The sequence below is a fragment of the Boleophthalmus pectinirostris genome, unplaced genomic scaffold, assembly GCF_026225935.1.
Source record: "Boleophthalmus pectinirostris isolate CB_2022bp ecotype Guang Dong unplaced genomic scaffold, ASM2622593v1 HiC_scaffold_14, whole genome shotgun sequence".
Lineage (NCBI taxonomy): Eukaryota > Metazoa > Chordata > Actinopteri > Gobiiformes > Gobiidae > Boleophthalmus > Boleophthalmus pectinirostris.
Window position 1 is genome coordinate 16,505,157 of NW_026571047.1, and position 24,088 is coordinate 16,529,244.

Consider the following 24,088-nt stretch of genomic DNA (forward strand, 5'->3'; position numbering starts at 1 on the left):
TATACAATACTCTTAGCTGGCATTCACAGAGCTGAATGAATCTACTCCAAATCAGCTCCAAATGAAAAACACCTTTGGCTTTTCATTTGACCCGTCCGTGGTTCGATGGCGCCCTCTTCAGGTTATTTTTAGTCACATCTGCACGAAGCAGCTGCCTATGAAACAATGGCCACTCGTGCAATTTCTTTGAATGGGTTCATTATCAAATCATTAAAAGAATTATTTCAGTTTTTATAATGCATTTATATATTATTAGCCCTTTTACTTGCAAGCCATTGTAAACAGACTTATGCCCATTATACAAGTCAGTGTTAGGCCTATGTCAGATCTCCCCTACATGTGAAATAAGAGAACAGTAACACTCTACATATCTGTAGAGACTATGTGTATTAAACATAAAAGCTGGGATACTTGTGCATGAACCAAACCAGTGATAGGACTAAGAGGATCTGGAAAGCAAGCTAAAACACCACTTTCAAAACTGTCTATAGGTCCACTGAGGGAGACAGGGCAGTGGAGCAGAGCAGGACAGGAAACAGGAAGAACTGTGACACATCCTGCACTGCTACAGGGAAACTCATCCACAAAAGGCACAACAGTTTGATAATTAAAGATGGTCTAACTTTATAGCCAGACAAGTATAGGGCAATTGCAGTTTAACATAAGATATTTTAAATGAGAATATCATGGAAAAGTATATTATACAACCTTATTTGATCAAGCAGATGATAGACTATATTACTCAAATGTTTTGTTATAGGCGTATATTTAAATTGTGATAGTTATGCATTACTTGACTGAACTTGGATATAATAAAAAGATATAAAAAACAACAACAACAAAAACAAAAACAAACAAAAAACAGGGCTATAATTACTGACCCATACATATTAACAGGTATACTCTACAATGTGAAAACAGTCAGTTTAATATGAGAGCACTTCTCCTTTTCAGTGGGGCAATAAGGAAACTCATAGTCAGGCCTTTTGAAAGTGTGTGTTGTCATATAGGCCCAGGCACACTCACAATGAGCCAATCCATCCACAGAAGAATAGCAGGAAAGCAGAAGTAATGTGTCAACTACACAATGCTTTCATGCACCAACTTCCACAGGCAGTGTGCAGGAAAGAAACAGCAGCAAAACCAGGTTCAAATAGACAACCACATAAATCATTGGAGACAAAAATGTTCAGAGGAACTAATACTCCTTTAAGTGCTCATTATGGTAATCTTTTATAGCCAGTGATGCATTCATCTGCTTGCTATAGTCTCCTATGGCCTAAAAATGAATTAATTAAAAGTTAGTAAAGTTCAAATTTATATTGGGATGTAGTCCTGAGAATAAAAAAACAAGCCACACCAATGTCCAAATTGTGTTTGAAGCTGCACATTTACAGTTGTACTACTTCATTTTTAAAATTGATTTTACATTTAACTTATATGAGGCATACAATGATCTACATATAGATCATGTGAAGTTAACTATAGTTGTGTTCCAAAGGTCACTAAATCACAAGGTCTCTCTCTTTGCCAGGTTTCCTGACTTTGTGCTGATGAAGCAGGTGTCCACACTCAGCTGCTCTGAGCTGCAGCTCTCAAAACAGACATGGCAGTCTCCACGCTCCACAGGACTGAGCCAGGACCAGAGGACAGAGAGGACAGCACTTTCAATAACATATGCGCAGAGTTGGAGTCTGTTGACCTGCCACTGGGGACTACATTAAGGTAATTTATTTTCCTCAGGGTCGAATGGCTATAATGAGAGGGTGTTTCAAGAGTAAGCCCTGATGCACTTTGATCTAGTTGGATGAAAAGTCCAAGTCTGTCACACACTACTGCAAATGCACACATGAGACTGGGCATTTGAGCATGTTTATGTGTTTGCCCCATGGTTTGCCCTCCACTGGCCCCACTGACCTCTCCTGTAGCAGTGTGGCGCCCCCTGTGGACCGCTGGGTGCACTGTGCTGCCTCTGCAGACAGAGCAGTCATGGCGGACACCGAGAGCCTGGAGTGTGTAACGGAGCACGAACGCATTTTACAGGAGATAGAGAGCACGGAAACGGCCTGCGTCGGCCCTACTCTCCGGTGAGAAACTAGTCACGTCTACGTAGATTATAAATGTTATATGTCTTCATGATTATCTGTATTATTCAGATTCCAGGACCTTTTGTTTACGGGCTAGCCCCGGCTAACGGTCTAGCCAAGCCGATACACTGAGAACAGAGTACATATGAAGCAAGACAATAGCAGCTAGCTCCAGAATCAGTGTAATTAAAATCTGAATTATTGGTCGTTTGTGAATGAATATTTATTTATGGGATCGCTTGTGGACTTCCGGGGAGCTGACGTGCACATCGCTGTGGGTGTGGTGAAAAGGCTCCTCTGAATACAGCTGTCATGTAGCTGCTTTAACCCGTCCACAGACTACAGTCTGAACCCAGCACCATTCACCACACCTGTAATTATTGTATGTCTGTGGTCGGCACCCTCACTGAATCGACATTATCATCATGTTCATTTTTTATCTCCACGTTGAGGGTTGAGCTCAAAAGATATGAAGGCCTTTATGTTTAATAAAATATGCACAATTAAATAAAACCGTCTCCAGCAAATACAAAAACTGTTAAATTAATAACAGTGGCAAGATTTAGCTAAATGCACTCCCCTGATTATGCTTGTGGACGGAGAACTAAGCTGGCTGATTGTCATTATAAATGGCTGCAATTATTGCCTAAATCTGCCTTCTTTGGTTCCCAGCGCTTCTTTCTTACAAAGTGTCTGGAATGTAGACAAGCTGTATTGGGGAAAAAGCAAAATACTTGTAATAAGCCCTACCATTCTCTTTTACCTCTGATAGATGGCAAAGGCACATTATTTGCTTAACAAAATAGTCAGGGATCTGTGCTACCGCTGTCAGCTCAGACGTCTTCAGGTTCAAAAACACAATGATGCACAATTACTACTACTGAAATATGTCTAGTTTTAAAAATACTTGGGAGTGGTAATAACATTTACTTTTGCTATGAAGATGATTATCACAGTTGTTGGTTATTATATTACTAGGAAGATTTTTCTTTATGGTGAAGTTATGCTACAAATATTGTACTTGTGGAAACCCCAGCACAGCTTGTGAAGAAGCATGTCCTCTGCTTTGAGCTGATGTGTAGTCTGTGCTCCAGGTCCATTTATGATGACCAGCCCAATGCCCACAAGCGTTTTATGGAAAAGCTGGATGCCCGGATCCGAAACCATGACCGGGAGATTGAAAAGATGTGCAACTTTCATCACCAAGGTTTTGTGGATGCCATCACAGAACTGCTCAAAGTCCGTGCTGATGCTGAGAAACTGTTGGTGAGTCTTATATTGGCCACTGTTGACCCTGGTGATCTTTTTTTTTTTCCCCGTCTGCCTGTATACTCCCAGTTATTTTACTATGTCTTGACCTGTGAAATTGACAAATCATAAATGCAGGGAAATCAGTTTAGGCCTTATTCACTCATGACTCTCTTCTGGTAAAATATTAGGTAAATTCATGAGTTGGGCTGCATATGTGAATGAGGCTTTATATTGTTACTTTATTTAATAGACTGTGTGAAAACTGGCTTTGCAATGGCTCATTAATGAATGTCAAAGGACATAGACATCTGTGGGTGTGGTATAGAGCTACAGCATCAGATGACTGTTTGAGCTAGTTAATGTGTGATTAGATGTGGCTACTGATCTCCTTCATTGCCACAATACCTTTGTATGTTTTCCATTGTGGATATGTTTTAGTTTGAGAATATGAGCCTTTATGTTTTCTGACCCTTTTTCACAGGGTCAAGTCAGAGACACCAATCGAAGATTGCAGGAAGCTGGAAGAGAGGTAATAAAATAACAAATTGGTTCCACTGTCACTACGTATCTAAATTTGAGCGTGGTTTAGCAATATCTCAATATGTAAATAAATAAATAAACAAGCCCAACCGGCTTCCACACAACTAAGATTCTTGCATAGCCCAAGTGTGCAGAAAGCACAGAGTTCACTATATATTAGGTATAATATATTCATGTTTTTTGACATTTTATTTTGTTGGTTACAATCTTTCACTTCCTCTTTGTTTGCAGGTGACTGTTCAGACGGAAGATGTGATTCGCTGTCGTATTCAGCAAAGAAACATGGCCACCACTGTGGAGAAAATGCAGCTCTGTATTCCAGGTATGTTCATTGCATTGTCTCTGTAGTAATACTATACCATCTAGATAATAATAGGTAACTTAATATTATAAGTAGGGGTGGGAAATATTGACAGAAAGTAATATCTTGATATATATTTTTATATTTTTGCAATGACTGTAATATAATCACCTCTTTTTGCAGCATTTTTATTATAAACTATATACTCAATATTCAATTTTTACATACCATATCAAAACAGCATTCATGGTATTACAAATATTTCGATATATTACCAACCTCTACTTATAGGTAATATTTGCACTTTTCTTCCAAATGAATAATGAAGCATATTATTACAGTAATTGTGATTCACATTACACTGCTCCCCTCTAGGAGGCGCTACAGGACTCTGATATAAAGTTTCACACCGTCAAACCCTGGCTATTAAAATCAAACATTAGTCCATTTTAGTATAATAAACCTGTTTTAGTGTTCAAATAATTAAATGAAACTAAAATCTATATTTCTATGGAAAGGTGGCCAATTGTTTCTTGAAACCATCATACAGAGGGCTGAACATAGAAAGACTTGCGGTATTATTTGTATTCATTATCCAATAGAATGATAAAGGGATACTGTTGCTGTAATGCTGTCAGTCAAATGTGGGCCTCAAGAAATCTGCTTGGACAATAGAGGGTAGCACTGCACAACATTTAACCCACAAGTCAAATTTAAGATTAAAGGGTTTTTGATGCCTTAAAATATTGTGGATTTAATTTGACCTCAGTTATAGAGCTGATGGTGTTTTGTCTCTGTATTTTTCAGTTCTAGAAATGTACAGTAAACTGAAGGAACAGCTGGAAGTCAAAAGGTATTAGTTAATTCTCAATGTTAATTCTTAGATAAATAAGTAAGAATAAAAAACAAGAAATGAAGTTTTTAATCAGTCAGTGGATTTTTATAAATTCATATAATTTCATCGTTTGTGTATATTTGTGCAGGTATTATGCAGCACTGAAGACCATGGAGCAGCTGGAGAAAGTTTACATTCCCAGGTACATGTCTCATTTTATGTTGCCGCAATGCTTTTTTAGTCCTCTTTTTTACTGCATATGTAATTGTTAGCATTGTCTGAAAGCTGCTCATTTTGTTCACAGAGTGAGCCAATACAGGTTCTGTCAAATCATGGCGGAGAATCTGCCCAGACTCAGAGAGGAGATCAAGGAGATCTCCATGTCAGACCTGAAGGACTTTCTAGAGAGCATCAGAAAACACTCAGACAAAGTGGGAGAGACGGCAATGAGACAGGTAAGAGCACACACACGCACACAAGTTAGTGCACGCACGCACACGTGTTAGCATGCGTACATGTTAAGGCTGGTTTATAGTTCAAATCTACACGGAACTGCTGCACAGTTCCCTGATGGGCATGAAAGCCATTTAGAAAGCTGGTGGTGTTTGCCATGCATGTGCTGTGTACATGCACCTCATGCACGTACATACACAGACTACAAGGACAACTGATTAAAACAGCTTGGAACCACTTAGGTTTGGCACAGAAATGTTTGCATCTGAGCCTAATATGATTGTTTATTGTCACAGTAAATAATTACCATATTTTCTGTATTTTTACCGCAAGTCGCTCCAGCCAAAAAATGGACAATGAAGAAGAAAAAGACATATATAAGTCGCACCAGACTATAAGTCTGTCACTTTTTGGGGAAACATAACATAAGTTTACCAAACTCATGATCTTATTCCAAATCATTAAATCCACTGAATTCTTCATCCTCAGTGTCATTTCTGCGCAACCTCTGGAGATAAACCAAGACCACCCAAACCATGAAAAAAGTGCTACTTATAGTCCGAAAAATACGGACTATAACGCACCTGGACCCTAATGAGCTCCACAGAAGCTTGTGTGGTTTGGGTCTACGTGAGGGCGTCAGCTCTCAGTTGAGCCAGCGACAACTATAAACCAGTCTTGAGCGCACACACACGTTAGCATACACACACATTAGCACACACACGTTAGCACACATGTAACTGTATCTCAAAACTAACAGGCTCAGCAGCACAGGACGTTCAACAGTGCAGTGGCCAAACAGGCCAGCACAGGACACTACACGGGGCCCGCATACTCCCTGAGTGCCCGCACACACCACACTCACAATGGACAGATGGATGAGGAGATGGAAGAAGATGAGGAGGCAGATGAAGAGGTAAAACCAAAGTTACCAATATAACTGATTTTATCAATACCAGGTGTCTACCATAGGGGGCGGTGAAACCACTGAGGGCTGTATCTTGCCACTGGTCTTTGCTTGAGTGCTAATGTTAACGAGGGGGCGTGTCCAGGTCGGGCTGTACTTGGCTGCTGGGGGCTGGAGTGGAACGGCACAGGTACTTATATGGTGATGGCCTCTGTGGCATTTAAAATCATTGCCAGCATGAGTAATATCTGCAGTCTTTGCCTCATTACCAATCAGTAAAGAGTGGTTTGGGAAGCTGAAGACAGGGTACTGCACAAGAAAACACACTTTAGGATAGTGCTCTAAATGGCGGAATAAACAGCTTTTCTACAGACCCAGATCAACCAAACTGTAGAGCAGTGCTGAGCTGATACAGGGAGCGAGCGTGGGGCTGTGCTCTGCTGTGGGAAGGTATCCAGACGGCACATGAACATTTGAATGTTATGCATTTTTCATATAGTTAAAATCAAAGAAGGCTTTTTATGCCTTGAATATCCATCCATTTTCTTCTGCTTTATCCGGGGCCAGATCGCAGGGGCAGTATTCTGAGCAGGAAGGCCTAGACTTCCCTTTCCACACACACTTCCTCTAGTTCTTCTGGGGAACCCTGAGGCCCAGGCCAGCCCAAAGACATAATCCCTCCAGCATGTCCTGGGTCTTCCCCGGGGCCTTCTCCCGGTGAGATGTACCCAGAACACCTCCCCAGGGAAGCGTCCAGGAAGCATCTGGAACAGATGCCAGAGCCACCTCAGCTGGCTCCTTTGACATGGAGGAGCAGCGGCTCTACTACGAGCTCCTCCTGTGTGACTGAATTCCTCTCTCTAAGGGAGCACAAAGTCTCTCTATGGAGGAAACTCATTTCAATCGCTTATATCTGCAATCTTATTCTTTCGGTCATTATCCGAAGCTCATGACCATAGGTGAGGTTAGGAACATAGATTGACTGGTAAATTGAGAGTTTACCTTTCGGCTCAACTCCTTCTTCACCACAATGGTCCAATACAGTGACCGCATCACTGCTGATGCTGCACCGATGCTCCTGTCAATCCCCCGCTCCATCTTTCCCTCACTCGTGAGCAAGACCCCTAGATACTTAAACTCCTCCACTTGAAGCAGGGACTCTCCACTCACCTGGAGAGGTGAAGCCACCTTTTTCCAATCGAGAGCCATGGCCATGCCTTGAATATTTTACACGTAATATTTTCAGGGGACTAGTTTGATATTTATTTCTATGACTCTGACAGTTCTCTGAATGTGCCACACCACGCCCTCGGTCTGCTCCACTTCACCTGATATTTAGGCACAGCACACGTCTTGTTTAGAGCTCCATGACCCACGCCTGTGCTCACACTAAAACCCGGGGCAAGGTACAGCTCTAAATGTCGAACAAGAGGCATGAAATAAAAACAAAAATTTAAACTAAATGAGCTCAATTGTTCTTCGACTTTAGAGTTGCTGTTGTAAAGGTTGTGATTCTTCAGTAAGTGTGATGTTTTATGTGTTTTGAATGTCTAGATCCTGACGGCTCAGGAGCTGGTTGACTTCTCTCCTGTCTACAGGTGTCTCCACATATACACTGTGCTGGTGAGTGAATCCAATTATCAACCGGACTATGTTTTTTGGATTTAATGGATAAGCAGCCACTACTATATTTACTTAATATAATTATTATGATGTTTACGGAACGGTAAAGGTTGCATTGCCTTCATTGCAGACTCTTAAAAGCTTTTTTGGGGTGTTTCTAGGGTGACAGGGAAACATTTGAAAACTACTACAGAAAACAGAGGAAGAAACAAGCAAGGCTTGTCCTGCAGCCACAGGCCAATATGGTAATAATGTCACAGACTGTGTCATTTTCCAAATATTAAAGCTACATTTGGTCATATTTCAACCTGCTCTTTCTCTGTGGTCAGCATGAAACAGTAGAAGGCTACAGAAGATACTTCAATCAGATTGTTGGGTACGTTTAGAGTTTTATTTAGAAGCATGCATGTGTGTATTGTTTACTTTAGAAACCTGTTCCTTCTGCAGATTTTTTGTGGTCGAGGACCATATCCTGAATGCAACACGAGGCCTGGTGACCAAGGCTTTCACTGATGAGCTGTGGAACATGGCTCTCGCCAAAATCATCGCTGTGCTGCGCACACACTCTGTAAGGATTTACACTAATGCACACACACTAACGCACAGAGACTTGTAAATGACTGTGGATTTCCCTAGTAATCTGGTGATGCATTATGCAGGTCCCTGCACTGATAAACTAATGATGTTTCTGTTGTGAAAATGGGCCAAAGGGAGGTGATTGAGACTTAATGAGAGACAGATTGTAACAATAACGGAAGATTAAGGAGCCATATTCCTGACGGCTGGGGTCTACTCAGTTGTAAATGAGCAGAGGATTATGCTAACAGTGTGAAGAATAGGCTCACGGTTGGGGGTCCCATGCCCCCTGGCCTTCAGCAGCCCACCATCACACTCATTCCTCACTTTACCTCATCCGCTGTTCATGCTCTTTTAATGCTATCATCTAATGTGTGTGGTGTCTGCTGTGGTCACATAATCTTCGATGAATTGCGTGTCTGTGTGTAGTGACGTGTAGGGGGTTATAAATCACTGTAAATACAGAGTGAGTGATGAGACTGTCCACTCCTGGAGTCACTACGACTTTATGACCGCTACTGTCAATGGAAAGGTCAGGCCTCCTACTGCACTACTGTTTACCACAGACCACAGTGCTGTCTCTCTTCATTTGAAAGTACAAATAATGTTTTTCATTTACTTAAACACATTAGATGTTCATTATCTTCTTTAGATCTGACATTTGCCAAAACACAAAGCCACTGTAAGTACAGTCGTAAAACTGCTATATTTTCTGTTATTTTTAAGTCTTACTGTGATGACCCAGACCTGGTTTTAGAGCTGAAGAACCTCATTGTGATCTTTGCGGACACACTCCAGGTCAGTTTGGTCTTTTGTTCCAACTTGTCTCGAGGTGATGAGCTCTAAACATTGTGTATGTTGTGCACAGGGTTATGGGTTTCCAGTCACTCGCCTATTCGACCTTCTGTTTGAGGTCCGAGATCAGTACAATGAGACTTTGTTGAAGAAATGGGCTCTGGTCTTCCGGTGGGACTTTCTCTTTTGATTGTTGCCATGGAAATATTGCTGTGTTTTTGATGGATGTCCATGGTTTTACTTAATTGTTTATTTCTTGTTCTTATGCAGAGAAATCTTTGAGCTGGATAATTACAGCCCTATCCCAGTCGAGACAGAGGAAGAATACAAGTCTGTCATCAGCCGCTTCCCCTTCCATGACCCTGAGCTGGAGAAGGTAACAAGTTCAGAACTACATCCCCCTATCAGACTCTGACCACTGTCATGCCCTGTTAACCTAGTTAGTTTCATATGAATTATTATGTTTTATGATTAGTTCTCATAGTAAATACATCTTCACAATTTTTTTTAAATATTGCATGCAAAAGCAGCAGGACTTTCCAAAGAAGCTCCCGATGTCCCAGTCGGTGCCTCAGATCTACTCCCAGGTTAAAGAGTTCATCTATGCGAGCCTTAAATTTTCAGAGTCACTCCACCGAAGGTAACATCATCCACACCTTTTGAACAAACTACTACTTTCATGGGAGGTGAATACCATTGTTCTCTCTTGTTTCAGCTCAACTGAAATTGATGATATGTTGAGGAAGTCCACAAACCTACTATTGACTAGAATTCTGAGCAGCTGTCTACAGAACCTCATTAAGAAGCCCCACATCGGCCTGACTGAGGTAGGTCCCACTGAAGCTGGTGCACAGAGAGACCAGTCATTTTCTGAAGCTCATGTTTGAACTGTGTGCAGCTGGTGCAGATCATCATTAACAGCACTCACCTGGAGCAGGCCTGCAGGTATTTAGAAGAGTTCATCACCAACATCACCAATGTGTCCCCAGAGACGGTCCACACCACACGTCTCTACGGCCTTTCCACTTTCAAGGTACTGTCCAGGGGAATCTGTTTCACATTCATGTTCTGTGTTAGTAGAATAGACATTTTTATAATGTTAATTCTCTGCTCTTGGGAGCTAAAATACACTGAAGTTATTATATATGCGAAATGGAACAAAAACACAACTTTTGAGAAATCTGCGTGAGAATGATGCACACTTGCTCATGACATGGTACCTGGCTCTGAAAAGTTAACACAATGGACTCTCTTTATACTCTTTTACCTAATGTGTCTTCACAAGGATGCCCGTCATGCAGCTGAGGGAGAGATCTACACTAAACTGAACCAAAAGATTGATGAGTTTATTCAGCTAGCAGACTACGACTGGGGCATGGCTGAGTCTGATGGCCGGGCATCTGGATACCTCATGGACCTCATCAATTTCCTGCGCTCCACCTTCCAAGTTTTCACTCACCTGCCGGTATGTCACTCAGAGAAGCCTTTTCACTGAGGCTCTGCAATAATGCATTCATCTGAAAATTGAATCATATCCTGTCTTATTTTTATTGCATTATGTATTAATCAAACAGATGTTTTTTGTGATGAATTAGAAGAAGTAGTCCACTGGAAGTATCTTTCCGTTTAGTTTGCCATAGTTGTTATAGAAAAGGTTTTACCTCCAGGCTTTATGTATGTATTGCTTGTGTAATGCTGGGTTGATGGAAGTACTTGAAACAGGAGCCTGGTTTGAGCCTGCACAAAACTACAGAATTCAGTTTTTAAACTGATGGTCAGATTTTTAGCTTTTTTTTGTGTATATTAAAATACTGGAAAGTAATTCAGGATGAGGAGCTTGTGTGTGGAGTGCTCTTTTGGGTCACACTGTTGGCAATGGCTTCTTCCTTAAATGGTTTTGGTTACTTTTTACTTTTTAGGAACTTTGCATGCTCACCCATTTTTGCAAATTAATATATATATTTTTTTCCTTTACAAATTTACTCTTGCCTTTACTCCTGCCCTTTCATGTGAACTCTGTCTTGCATGCAAAGGTTTTATTGATGAACTGAATGCCTTCTATCCATTTATGGTTACCACCTTTCTTTTCCTCTCCCTCTTTCCCTTCCTCTTTTCCATGTTTTGTTGATTTGGGCTTGTGCTCAGAATAACAACAATGACCATGCATCCATGTCGGTGAGTACCAGAGGACAGAGGAGAGCATGCTTACTTCTGTAACTGTGGCATAAAGAGTATGGGTCGTATCTTGCAGACGGTGCTCGTATTGGTGGTGATGCAAATGAGTATTTTATTTAGTGTGTGCAATTTTCTAACCTGAAGTCCATTGCTGAAGGAATAGTGCTTTTTCATGTAGAGCAGGTGCCCTTATATCAAAACATATTTGTCTGGAAATGACAAGTTGGTCATCCTCCTCACTTAAAACCCTGAGCTCAGAATGAAGGAATGTCAAGGTTAAACCCATTGTGTGGTTTCAAAACAAATTCTAAGGACACTAATGTATCTAGTTTGCTTGTGTGCTTTTTGCAGCAGCAGCATGGACATAAAAATAAACAAGTGACATATGTTTATTCATCAAAGTAAATTGTGATAAATTAGAAGTTTAGCCTTCAGTTCTTGTAATATAATATAATTGGGATTGGGATTAAGCACACAGCTTTTTATTTTTGTTGTATGTGGGTAATATTTGGTTAAAATTTCAAAATGCCATTGTGCAGTGTGACAATAAAAATGGAACCTATAATGAATTGTAGATTCAGGTTTTTAGGTGTACTTCGAGACTGTAGCTTTTGGGCAAAATTTTTAACCCATTGACTGGTCTGTTTAATTACAGTGTATCTGTGATGGTGTTACAACTGCTGTAAAGTTTCTGATGGTGTTAACTGGTTTTGATGTAGTTGGCCCTCATTTATCATGAAACTTGGGACAGTGAGACCTACCCATAACAATGCAGGCCCAGATCAACATAAGCATCATCATTACTTTAAAAATATATATTTGTGACTAAGTGAATTGATTGAAGCATGCATTTTCTTCATGTATCACTGGCTGGTACAAAAAGTTCTAAGCACAAATGTGTTCATGATGCTCACTGTCATAAAACTCACAAATTTCCAGCATTTGCTGTATGCAATGTCAAAACATACTCCTGTTGGCCCCTTACCTGGCTTAAATCAGGGTCAGTGTGATTGAGGCTGCAGAAAGTGATCACTGTCTGCAGCCTCTGAGTAATTCTTAGCCACTGATGCTACACATGTATCTCCACTGTGTTTGCCAGTTTTCTTCAGCATGAATATATTAGTCCACAGGAATGGTATGGGGCTCTGTACAAACCACTGTGCCATTCTAATCTCATAATTCATTATTACATTTTCAAGAGCCACCACACTATCCCTGTATTTGAGTTGATGCATGTGGATACAAAAGAGTGAACCACTTTCATTTATTCACTATTCCATTGGATTGACTGCTGAGCAAGTGGAAGAGGATTTATTAAACTGGACTGCTGTCTGACAGTTTTGTCTACACATTATTTGTTTGTGCATGTTGCAAGGCAGGGTTGTTCAAAATAAATAGTTAAATTCTAACACTCGTGGGTAAGATACTTGCAGATACACTTAATTGCCATATTGATCCTCCTTTTAAACTGTTCACTCAACACCCATGTGCATGCCTCTCGTTAGTGTTAATTTGTGTGTTTCTGACATTGTTACTCCCATCTGCCCCTCTGCACAGGGTAAGGTGGCTCAGACAGCCTGCATGTCAGCCTGTAAGCACCTCTCCACCTCCCTCATGCAAATGCTCCTGGACTCAGAGCTCAAGCAGGTCAGCATGGGGGCCATTCAGCAGTTCAATCTGGATGTCATCCAATGTGAATGTAAGTGTAATCAAAACCTGTGCCCTTTAAATTAACATTATTACATCAGATAATTGCACTAGCACTAACCTTTCCGATTTGATTGTGACTTCTCAGTGTTTGCAAGCTCTGAGCCTGTTCCTGGATTTCAAGGAGACACTCTGCAGCTGGCTTTCATCGACTTGAGACAGGTAAAGTCAATCAATGTGCTTTATCTTTGCAACCCCTATTACAAATGAGCAAAAGTAAAGGGCCATTCAGTACACAATCAGTACACAATTTCCTTCAAGGTGCACTTTTCTGCTGGACACACTTGTTATGACATTGCCTTATCTGAAATGTTCAACAGTATGGCATTATCTGTCTCTGCAGAGACAAGCAGGTCAAATATAAGAAGTTCAGAGGCAAACCCTGCTCATAGTTAGAATGTAGCATGTTTTTCAAAGTATTTTAGCAATAAAAACGCATGTATGTATTCAATAGATTTTAGGTTTTATGTTATTCTGTGTATCTTTTTAGGCAAAGCAATAGCATCTCCATGGAGACAAGCTCTTAGCAGACCACCTCAACAAAAACGTTACAAAGTGTACCTTTTAAATATTTTATGGGGAATTCTCATTACCTAAAACAAAGAGGAGAGAATTTGTTGAGTTTTGACGGCTTAATCTGTTTCCATCTCTCCTGTGCTTCTCTGTTAAAATTGTTTGTATTATAATGGGAATCTGATGGCATTTCAACAAATGACTGAATATTCTGTATAGGGGTAGAAAGAATTTAACCCCACAAGTAAGAAGTTCTCTACTTCAGGCTCAGATTAACCGGGCAACACAGGGTAGCCACACTTAACATACCAGCAAAAAACACACTGCTTCTCAAGTAGGTAATGCTCAGATCTATCATCTAACCTTTTCAACTCTTCACCTGCATTAGCTTTCACACATCCAGCACAAGGCCGCACTGGTGTCAGTCCTCTGGGGCATAATTATAACACAACACTGTGGATCTCTTCATATGTTTCTTCCGAACAGTGGCTCAGGGCGTCCGTGTTAATCCCAGCCCGGGGTGTATGCACAGGCATCAAGAAGGCAGAGGTTATACTGAGGCCATGCAATGTTCACAGCTAAAACTGCACTCCCCTACTATAGGCCTGATGCAATAAGAAATGTGGAAGTGCAATACATATTGTTGCAGAAAATATTAATATAAAAAAAGGGTGTAAAATATATGGAAATACACATAGCACAATATGGCATTTATACTGGCACTGATACCATAAACCTATGTTTGTACGATAAATGATAACAGTACAACAAAAATAATAGTTTCACACTGAGACATGAGATTCAAAAAAAAAAAAAGATCTACTGAAAACATTTAAACATAACAAGCATCTACTAATGTGGATTTGTCTTTAGATAATTGTCTCTCAGTAGTACAAAGGGATTTAAGTAGTGACATTTGCAGTCATGTTGATGTGAGTGTTGTGAGGGCTCTGTGGAGGTTGATAGTCTGAGGTAAAACTCCAGGTGAGAAGAATGCCTTTGTTTCTGCCTCTTTCTGAGCGTCGAGCAGATGAATAATGCTATTATCAGTAAACTGCTCTTTCAACCTCACACCCAGCTGTTTCTCCCTCCCATTAGCATATACTGTCTGTGGGGGGGTGGCATCTCCATTAGGTTACTGAGGGGTCGTGGACCGGGGGATCCCCACACTCTTAATGGTCATCATTTAGCAGAGCTCCCTCCTCCTTGTCCCACCAAACTTGTTTCTGTGGCGACCCGCATAAACAAGAGTGCTTGGAGAGAGAGTGATGAGGCGGCTGCTGACCGCTCGCTAACACTGAACTCAAGCTGTTGGCTGTCAGGGACCCTGCCACTCCCCACACCGTCACGCTGCAACGCTCTCACAGCCTACTGCAACTACTCCCATTATAATACATCTTATTTATTTAAATTAACAGAACATTTGAAGTCAAATTGTCTCCCTCCAAAAATACAGCCAAGTGGCAATGAACCAAGACCCTTACACTGACTTTGTGACATTTTCTTTTGAATACATACATTATACATTTCAAGGTTATACTACAATTGAATCTTATAAAAATGAAAAAGACTAATACTGGAACAAGATGTCTTGTTTATTTGAACTGTTGTTTGATTTAGATTATCTTTGCGCATTTGCTTTTTATAACATATGGAAATCAATCAGTTATTTTCCTAGAAGAAAGAATAAAGATTTTAAAGTGTGGGAAAAAAAACTTATTTGTCATGTAGTCTGAAATGGAAGGATCATGTTCTATGTAGTTCCATCTGTTTTAAAGTAATATACAGTACAATACAGACAGTTGTTGATACAATATCGCAGTACTTGAGTTACTGTTATATCAATAACAAATAGAGACGTGAGAGGGACATGTTCCAGTTTATTCCTGTAAAATTAAGAACCGTATGTGTCGACTGTAAAGCGAAAAATATTTTCTAAAAACAAATTTTTTGAGAAGCATCAAGTCAAAGGACTCAAGTCCAAGTCATTGGCCTTCAAGTCCAAGTCAAGTCCCAAGTTTTAGTCCATTTGATCAAATCAAGTCTTAAGTCCTAAAAATAGTGACTCACTTGTCTTGTAAAAAATACTTTTTTCATTGCTGATTCCAATATGATTGCTTAATATCCAGAGAAACTCATGGCCAATAAGTTCTGAACCTTTTACAAAGTCATCCACAACCCCGGTTTACTACGAACTAGAACAGAACAGTATAGTCACATATTGTGCAGTGTCCACTTTGTATTAAAGTATTGTTGTGTATTATTTATGCAGCCTGAACAAAATATTAGCCCTGTGCAAATATCTGTCCGATGCATTGGTCAACTCTAGTTCACAATTCTAATTGTAAAGTACAATTGAATTGTTCACACCTCTTTTGTAATGTCCATTATTGCTTTGCACTGATAGTTCCCACGTCTTATTGACCTGGTGCCTATGTGATTGTGTGTGCTCAGCTCCTGGACCTGTTCATGGTGTGGGACTGGTCGACGTATCTGGCAGACTATGGACAGCCCAACTCCAAATACCTGCGTGTTAACCCAGCCACTGCCCTGGCCTTGCTGGAGAAGTGAGTACAGCTCTACATACATCCCCTTGTATTGAATATTAGAGGAATATTAACAGTAGTTAGCAACCCTCATCTCAATGTAATTCAAAAGAAGTCTAGGAGTTAGTTATTTGTTTGTTGAGATCTAAAATCTGTTTTTTGTCCTCCCTGCCGCTGCTGAAGGGTTCACAGAGGGTATGTATGACTCAATGCACTTAAAAACAAAACTACTACAGGGAGTGTGAAGTTAAGAAGTGAAAGTTACAAACGTAACTCTGGTTCTATGAATCCTGGTCAGTCTGCCAGAGACTATGATGAAAACACTGCATGTTCTCTTTGCATGTGTGGGGAAGATTCAGTCAGTCAGTCAATTAAACATATTTAGCCATTTTGACATTAAATTTAAAATAAGATACTAGCTAGAGCCTGCAACTACAGGTTTAAAACCCTCCATCACACCATATCCTAGGATGACACATTTAACCGAAATTGTGGGCTGCATTTGGGTTTCTGATCAGAAAAAACTTAACAATGTTTACATTATGAACATAATAAACATGTTTTTTTAGAATGTAAAAACATCCACACAACTATTGTTATCAGTGAAATCATTTACTGATTTGAACAGGCTTTCTGAATATCTGGATATGCACACAACAATACTTTAAGAGAATTGTCAGTTCCTACTTAGTTATAATTTTATATGGGTTGAGGAGGCTCTTTTTCTGCAAGAAATCTGGATATAACATTATTCTACATTCATTTCCTTATGATTTCTTTTTGCTGCAGGATGAAGGACACCAGTAAGAAGAACAACATCTTCTCTCAGTTCAGGAAGAATGATCGGGACAAGCAGAAGCTAATAGAAACTGTGGTGAAGCAGCTGCGCAGCCTGGTCAACGGCATGTCATCCTGAACCTCCACAAACAGCCAACTGACCCACACTCTCTTTTCACTATTAAACTGTCTGAGAGTAGGGTGAGGTAAGGTCCCAGATTAGCAATATATCATGCCATAATTGAAAAACATTGCAGAAATACTTGTCAGAATTTCAGAACTACTTATAAAGTATGTACATTTGAAGTGTGCAATAGCACAAACTCAAACTAAAAGAGAATGGACTCTGCATTTGTCCACTTGTTAAGTAAAGCCTTGATAATTGCCCAAAATTGAGCATTATTTATGACAGTGCTTGGTGTGCATTAATAATAATATCACTATCGGTAAATGACTGAAATGGTAAATTCAAACAGCTGTTCAGACATGTCATCTGGATCTGGGAACTGTCTGCGTTGTACATCTGAGCCTGCTTTTACCTCACACGTAAAACTGTTTACGAGGAAGACTTCACCTCGGACTACACACTAAACTGGGACTTGCACAAATGCTCAGAAGCCCCTGGCACAGGCCCATCTATGCTCAACAAACACTAGCCCTGTGCTTTAACAGATAATACTGACAAATGTAAAATATGTGTGACCATTCTGCTTGTTGTGTCGTGAATCAGAAAGACAACCACAAGAACTGTCCTGACTCAGATATACTTTAAAATGTGTTCTCCATGGAGATGAGTGGATTCAGGCCTACAACTCTACAAGGGAAGGTATCCAACATGAGACATATGCCTTTGTTTATCCCACTTATGTTTATATATTTAATTTTATATTGTTTGTTTCTGTCTCTGGTGCAAAGGTTGAGTAGAGTATGAGCCATCCCAGTACAGATTACTGTAAGTGGAATTATGAGTGAACTATGACGTTTGTCAAGACTGATGTTCACAGCAGGATTTTATTCTATATTTTTTGCTTTATCTCATGGGCATTCATATAGTAGATGGTGAATGTTAAGTGTATGAAAAAGCTCCATTTGGGCTGTGCACATACAGTCAGACTGAGCATGTCACAACATCATTGGTCCCTCTCAGTAACGTGTAAGCCTATCATCAGTGTATCAGCTATTACTTAGAAGGGGAATGACTGGGACAGTGTCACCAGTTATTAAACACCTGTTTTAAAGCAGAAGCTTGATGTTCAGAGAACATCCCAAATATAGCTATATATATAGTATATATTTAAATGTTTATCAAATTATTTTTATTTCTGTTTTTTTTGTTTTTTGTTTTTGTTTTGTTTCTCAGGGTGAACTGAAGCTTTAGTCTTGAATCCATAAATCCACAGAGCACAGCAATAATGCCTGTATCCTATTGGCTGTTCTAAATCAAAACCCACACTAGTTAAGACTGTTTTCATTTTTGGAAAAAATTGCACTGAGAATTTTGTTTCAGTTGGATTTATTTTAGCATTGTTAATATTCCCTGTAAATTGCATGTAAATAATGCATATTTTATAAAATACAAAAATGATCTGGCAGTTCCTGCATCATTCCTATACATGAGCTCCTCTCACCCGTGTACAACCAACTCCTGTCAGAAGCAGACTTACAATGCCAATAAAGAGCACAGCTTTTGTATTGTTTTGTATGTTGAATGTGACTAACACCAGGAAAGTCCACAAATCCAGGCCGCTTTATAATGTGCTGCTGACCACACCACTTGGTCCCCCACACTCATGCTCTGCTCCTGACCCCAGCTCTGTATGGCCAAGAGGAAGAGTGAATGCTTTAAAGCTGTGATACATCATGACATATCATTTCTGGTCTTATTCATTTCAAAACTGGAGGCTGGTGGTACATTGCCTGCATTAGAATATTTTATGACCCCTTATGTTCTACAAAGGCTAAGTGCTGGGCCAAACGAGCATGTTTATGAGCGTGTGGTTTGGGCTCAGCGTTCCTGTGTCACTCTGGGGGGAGGGACTCTTCCTGACTGTCAATAGATGTGACAAGTATTTTAGTGCTGGGATCAAACGCTTTAACACCCCCTGCAACAATACAGCGGAGACAGGACGCCCGTCTCATTCACACCACATCCTGAAGGCACTCCAGAACTTCAGTAACTCGCTCACATCTGGGTCATAACTATAGAGGGCAAGGGTCACAAATACCACTGTCTTGTTGATAACTACATGCTTATTTACTTACTGTAGTGCAGTTGGTTTCTTCAAGGAGTAAGCAATATGCAGTTTGTTATCTGTTAAAAATGTAATGTGTACACAGATGTGGTCCTAGTTTGGTAACTGGTGAAAATCTTGAAAAGCCTTAGTCCTCTCCTGGATGATGTGTTTGCTGCTGCTTGCATTGTGTACAACGAGTGGTGTGACGGTGAGGTGCTCTGACAGCAGGCGCTGACCTGTGTGGAGCCCCTGACCTGAGGCTGAACTGGCCTGACTCTGCAGTGACCCCTCACCTCCACACCTCACAACCGCTGTGTTCCAACTGCCCCTCACAGATAACTGCTCTTTGATCAGAACTGGGATTATCTCCCACCACTGCACGCTCCACAAATAGTTCCTGTATGTTCATATGGTCAGGGTTATGTCTAGGTTAAGGCTTGCTGCACAGAACATACATGTTAGTAAAACATCTTGTGTCAATATAATGGCTTCAGATTTGGTTCTAGTCTAATGTTTTCCCCCCTTGCTTACACCAGTGGACTGATGTGATGACTCTTGTGTTCAAACCTGCTTTGGTCTTTACCCCTATTGCTCCAAAGCGGCACCTTAACGGCTGTATTAGTCCTAGAGTTTACAGATATTAGTTCAGTGACTGCCTGAGGCGGAGCAGCGCTACTGGTGTTAGAGAGTGCCCCCTGCGCGTGCGTGAGCGCGTGCGCTGGGCGGACAGTGAACTTGGTGCGCAGAGTTCACAGAGATGTCAGGGTCACAAGCGGGTCAGGGAGCGCGAGCGGGGGAGGAGCTGTGGGGACACATGAACACACGCTCACGCACGAACGGAATTGCAGAACACTTTGAACGCCTAGCTCATTCATTTTACCGGATAATTTCCGCAAGTTTCCCCACACTTGCGTTACCTTTTCACCCCTCATCACAGGGCTTGAAGGTCCTCCACACAGCATTTAAATATACAGCTCAGCCCGTCTATGTACGGTACACAATTTCAATCAAAACAGATGACACGATTCCCTTTATTTAATCCAGGTGCGTAATTGTTTTTGGCACCTTCAGACAGCTGTAAAGATAACGAAATACGAACATATGATAACTCCTAAAGGTTTTGCCTTTAGTCTACCGGGACATGGTGAAATGTAGGCGTTTCACCACGCGCAACCCCCGGAGATCTTCTGAGGCACACTTGGAGGGTCATGAGGGGTGTGCTCTTAATGTGCCGTGTCCTAGTGAACTGAGGTGAGCCCGTAAACGCTGAACACGGCACCAGGTTGTCTCTGTAACATGCACGCGCACGCTCACTCAGGTCGTAAAAACACTTTACGCTGATGTGCCTCTGTTTATTCTGTGCGTAGCCCGAGGATAACCTCGCGCGTCTGTGCGCGTGCGAGCTCACTGACCCAGGTTTGAACCCGGTGCTGATATGACTTTATAACATGACTTTAGATTTATTGCTGGATTCTCAAGAGTTGGAAACTGCAGTCTACGCTAAAGAAGCAGGCTCACGGAGTACAGCGGAGCGCTGCGCTGCAGCCTCCATAGGGCTGCACTTTGAATGACAGCAGCCGGGTTCACGGGAGGCGGATTAATGCGCTATGGAACTGTGGAGAGTTGGCTCTGGTTTGAATGTGGTCCACCCTGCAGGCAGATTAGCGCTACGGAGACCTAAACGAGTGGCCTCTCGGAAAACAAAGACGTCTTGGCACTCACTCATTGTCTTACTGAAAGCAGCACCTTTTCTCAGTGAAATGCCCCTGCTACAGGAGGTAAGGATTAAAGCTGGGACTGAACAAATGGTGGAGCGAGCCAGCAGCACAGGTCGTAGGCGGGGCATTGACAGCCACAATTAAAGATGAACTTTGTGTGAACTAATTTATGTGAGGGAGGAGAGCGAGGAGCCTATAAGAGGCCTCACGGCAGCGCGGCTGTCACACTCTCTGAGAACTCCTCACTGCGCCATGGCTCTGAACACGCTGCTGGCCACCTTCCTGTGCACGATAGTCCTTCCCGTTCTGCTCTTCCTAGTGGCACTTAAGCTATGGGAGGTTTACCTCCTGAGAGGCCGGGACCCCGGCTGCCCCCGGCCGTTGCCCCCAGGCTCCATGGGCCTGCCTTTCCTCGGGGAGACGCTGCAGCTCATCCTCCAGGTAAGCACAACACGTGGCGTTCTTTGGTTTGTTTATTAAGCAAGTGTAACTCATATTCGATTCTTTTTGTGCAGAGGAGAAAGTTTTTACGCATGAAGCGCCAGAAGTACGGATACATCTACCGCACGCATCTGTTCGGGAATCCTACCGTGCGCGTGATGGGAGCAGACAACGTCAAACAAATTCTGACAGGGGAGCACCGGCTCGTCTCCGTTCAGTGGCCCGCCTCTGTGCGCACCATCCTGGGCTCAGACACTCTGTCTAGTGTACATGGATCACAGCACAAGTCTAAGAAGAAGGTAAGGTGCTCTTCTCTTGAGTGGCATCTTTGGAATGCTTGACAGTAGTCATTCCCAGGCTCATATTTTTCCAGTTATGTTGTTGCCTACTGACCACTCTGGCCCTTACAGGCCATCATGCGGGCTTTCTCTAGGGAGGCTCTGGAGCTCTACGTCCCTGTAATCCAGGAGGAGGTGCGAGCTGCAGTGCAGGACTGGCTGTCCAGGGATGCCTGTGTGCTGGTCTACCCTGATGTGAAGCGCCTTATGTTCCGTATTGCCATGAGAGTCCTTCTCGGCTTCGAGGCAGGGCAGATCAAAACACAGGAGCAGCAGCTGGTGGAGGCCTTTGAGGAGATGATCCGAAACCTATTCTCTCTGCCCATAGATGTACCCTTCAGTGGCCTGTACCGGGTAAGATCACCCACCTCTCCATACTCTCGTACCAGTGTGTGCCTGTTCTATACTGACCTGCTCTATCACAGGGGCTGAAAGCTAGGAACTTCATCCACTCCAAAATTGAGGAAAACATCAAAAAGAAGCTACAGGACTGTGAGAAGGGCTCTCGGCCCCGGGACGCTCTGCAGCAGCTCATTGACAGCAGCTGCAAGAATGGAGAGCCCCTCAGCATGCAGGTACCCCACACTAAACTCTTCAGCCTTAATGTTGGCCATAATGTTTGGGCACACTGATGGCAGATGTGTATATTTTGCTCACACATAGTAGTGCATGATCTTCATGGTATCTCTTTTGCAGGCTATTAAAGAGTCCGCCACAGAGCTGTTGTTTGGGGGCCATGAGACCACAGCCAGCACAGCCACCTCTCTGGTCATGTTCCTGGGCCTCAACCCTGATGCTGTCAACCGTCTCCGCCTAGAGCTCTTGGAGAAGGTTAGTCACTGTATATTTCTGTATTTCCTTTAAAATGCCATGCAATATATTTCTGTGTAGTTTTGTATTTGATATAATCTAGATGAGCCATCACATTCACACCACATGATCTGTCTGTTTCTCTGCAGGAGGAACAGGGCATGGACCCTCAGAACCTGACCATGGAGTGGCTGGAACAGCTCAAATACACCAGCTGTGTGATCAAGGAGACACTGCGGCTCAACCCTCCTGTCCCCGGTGGTTTCAGAGTCGCCCTCAAGACGTTTGAACTCAACGTATGTTTGTTTCTTCACTCTCCAGGCTCTGGTGTTTATTGATGTGACTGAACTTGTGTTGACCAATATATTTGCATTTTAGGGTTACCAGATCCCCAAAGGCTGGAATGTCATCTACAGCATCTGCGACACACATGATGTAGCTGAAATCTTTCCTCACAAAGAGGAGTTCCAGCCAGAGCGCTTCCTGTCCAAGCCCTGCTCTGACTCAGCTCGCTTCCAGTATATTCCCTTTGGTGGGGGCAGCAGGAGGTGTGTGGGAAAAGAGTTTGCCAAAGTCCTGCTGAAGATCTTTCTTGTGGAGCTGGTGTCCAAGTCCCACTGGACTCTCCTGAACGGGCCCCCCACCATGAAGACTGGGCCCACAGTGTACCCTGTGGACAATCTGCCCACCAAGTTCATGAGTTACAACTAAAGCGCTGTTGATTTTTGTAAATATATTGTTTATAAAACCAGAGGCACTTGCACATGGGCCACCTGAGTCCATGAGCATGTATTATAAACCTGTGTATATATGTAGATTACTTTTATATTTTCCACTTATTTAAGTGACTACTAAAATGTATGAGATTTTATTTAATAAAATACCTTTTGCAAAATAAATTCAGATGGTTTTGTTTATATTCTATCCAACCTCTAGCACAAATATTATAATGGTACAAATCAAAAGCACAGAAGCATGTGTGTGGGCACCCATCTCATTGTGACGTCAGTGTCCCCTGCCTGCCTCCTGCAGGTATTTAGTTACACACAGAGTGGAAGCAAGACAAAATGTGGAATGCATGGAGCTGATGACTGTGGCAGATGAGTGCAGTCGGGGTGAAACTGAGTTCACACCAATCATTTTAGACCATTGACTCTGATACAGGCTGAGACAGAACAAACCATGTCCCCCTCCACACTGTGGATGCGTCGCACTCTTGTGGTTTAGATGTTTTGGTTTTACTTTCAGCAGGCCACAGGGCTTTGTGCACTTGTCCAGGCTTTTGTTTATTGTGTTTGTGATATTGGATCCGCAAATGCTGAGCACTGTAAGTCATCAGGACCAGGGCAAACTTCATGCCAAATTGTACTAGTAAATTGCAACTGACACATTAATGCACGCTTGTCCTATCCACGTCGCTGCTGCTCTACAGTGATGTGAGTGAACTTCTCTGAACTTTGC

The 24,088-nt window shown here is 42.0% G+C and overlaps 2 protein-coding genes across 3 annotated transcripts; both read left to right on the forward strand.

Moving 5' to 3' along the window:
• The first annotated feature begins 1,942 nt into the window (after nucleotides 1-1,942).
• Nucleotides 1,943-18,671, forward strand: exoc6 (exocyst complex component 6). Of its 2 annotated transcripts, none has more exons than XM_020918100.2 (23): nucleotides 1,943-2,087; nucleotides 3,182-3,353; nucleotides 3,820-3,867; nucleotides 4,110-4,200; nucleotides 4,987-5,032; nucleotides 5,163-5,216; nucleotides 5,319-5,469; nucleotides 6,228-6,383; nucleotides 7,929-7,997; nucleotides 8,159-8,242; nucleotides 8,327-8,373; nucleotides 8,445-8,565; nucleotides 9,300-9,371; nucleotides 9,442-9,539; nucleotides 9,639-9,744; nucleotides 9,896-10,008; nucleotides 10,084-10,195; nucleotides 10,267-10,401; nucleotides 10,654-10,833; nucleotides 13,101-13,242; nucleotides 13,339-13,412; nucleotides 16,218-16,330; nucleotides 17,099-18,671. In XM_020918100.2, the coding sequence occupies exons 1-23, from the start codon at nucleotides 1,990-1,992 to the stop codon at nucleotides 17,223-17,225; spliced, it is 2,409 nt and encodes an 802-aa protein (XP_020773759.1). In that variant the 5' UTR covers nucleotides 1,943-1,989; the 3' UTR covers nucleotides 17,226-18,671. The 2 variants fall into 2 exon arrangements, with proteins under 2 accessions (XP_020773759.1, XP_020773760.1); XM_020918101.2 differs by having other exon boundaries at nucleotides 9,899-10,008.
• Nucleotides 18,672-18,934: 263 nt separating this feature from the next.
• LOC110154377 (cytochrome P450 26A1) lies at nucleotides 18,935-23,526 on the forward strand. Its single transcript, XM_020918369.2, has 7 exons — nucleotides 18,935-21,479; nucleotides 21,554-21,778; nucleotides 21,890-22,171; nucleotides 22,243-22,392; nucleotides 22,514-22,648; nucleotides 22,777-22,923; nucleotides 23,006-23,526. Exons 1-7 carry the CDS (start codon nucleotides 21,291-21,293, stop codon nucleotides 23,336-23,338), a joined length of 1,461 nt encoding a protein of 486 aa, XP_020774028.2. The 5' UTR covers nucleotides 18,935-21,290; the 3' UTR covers nucleotides 23,339-23,526.
• The last annotated feature ends 562 nt before the right edge of the window (nucleotides 23,527-24,088 follow it).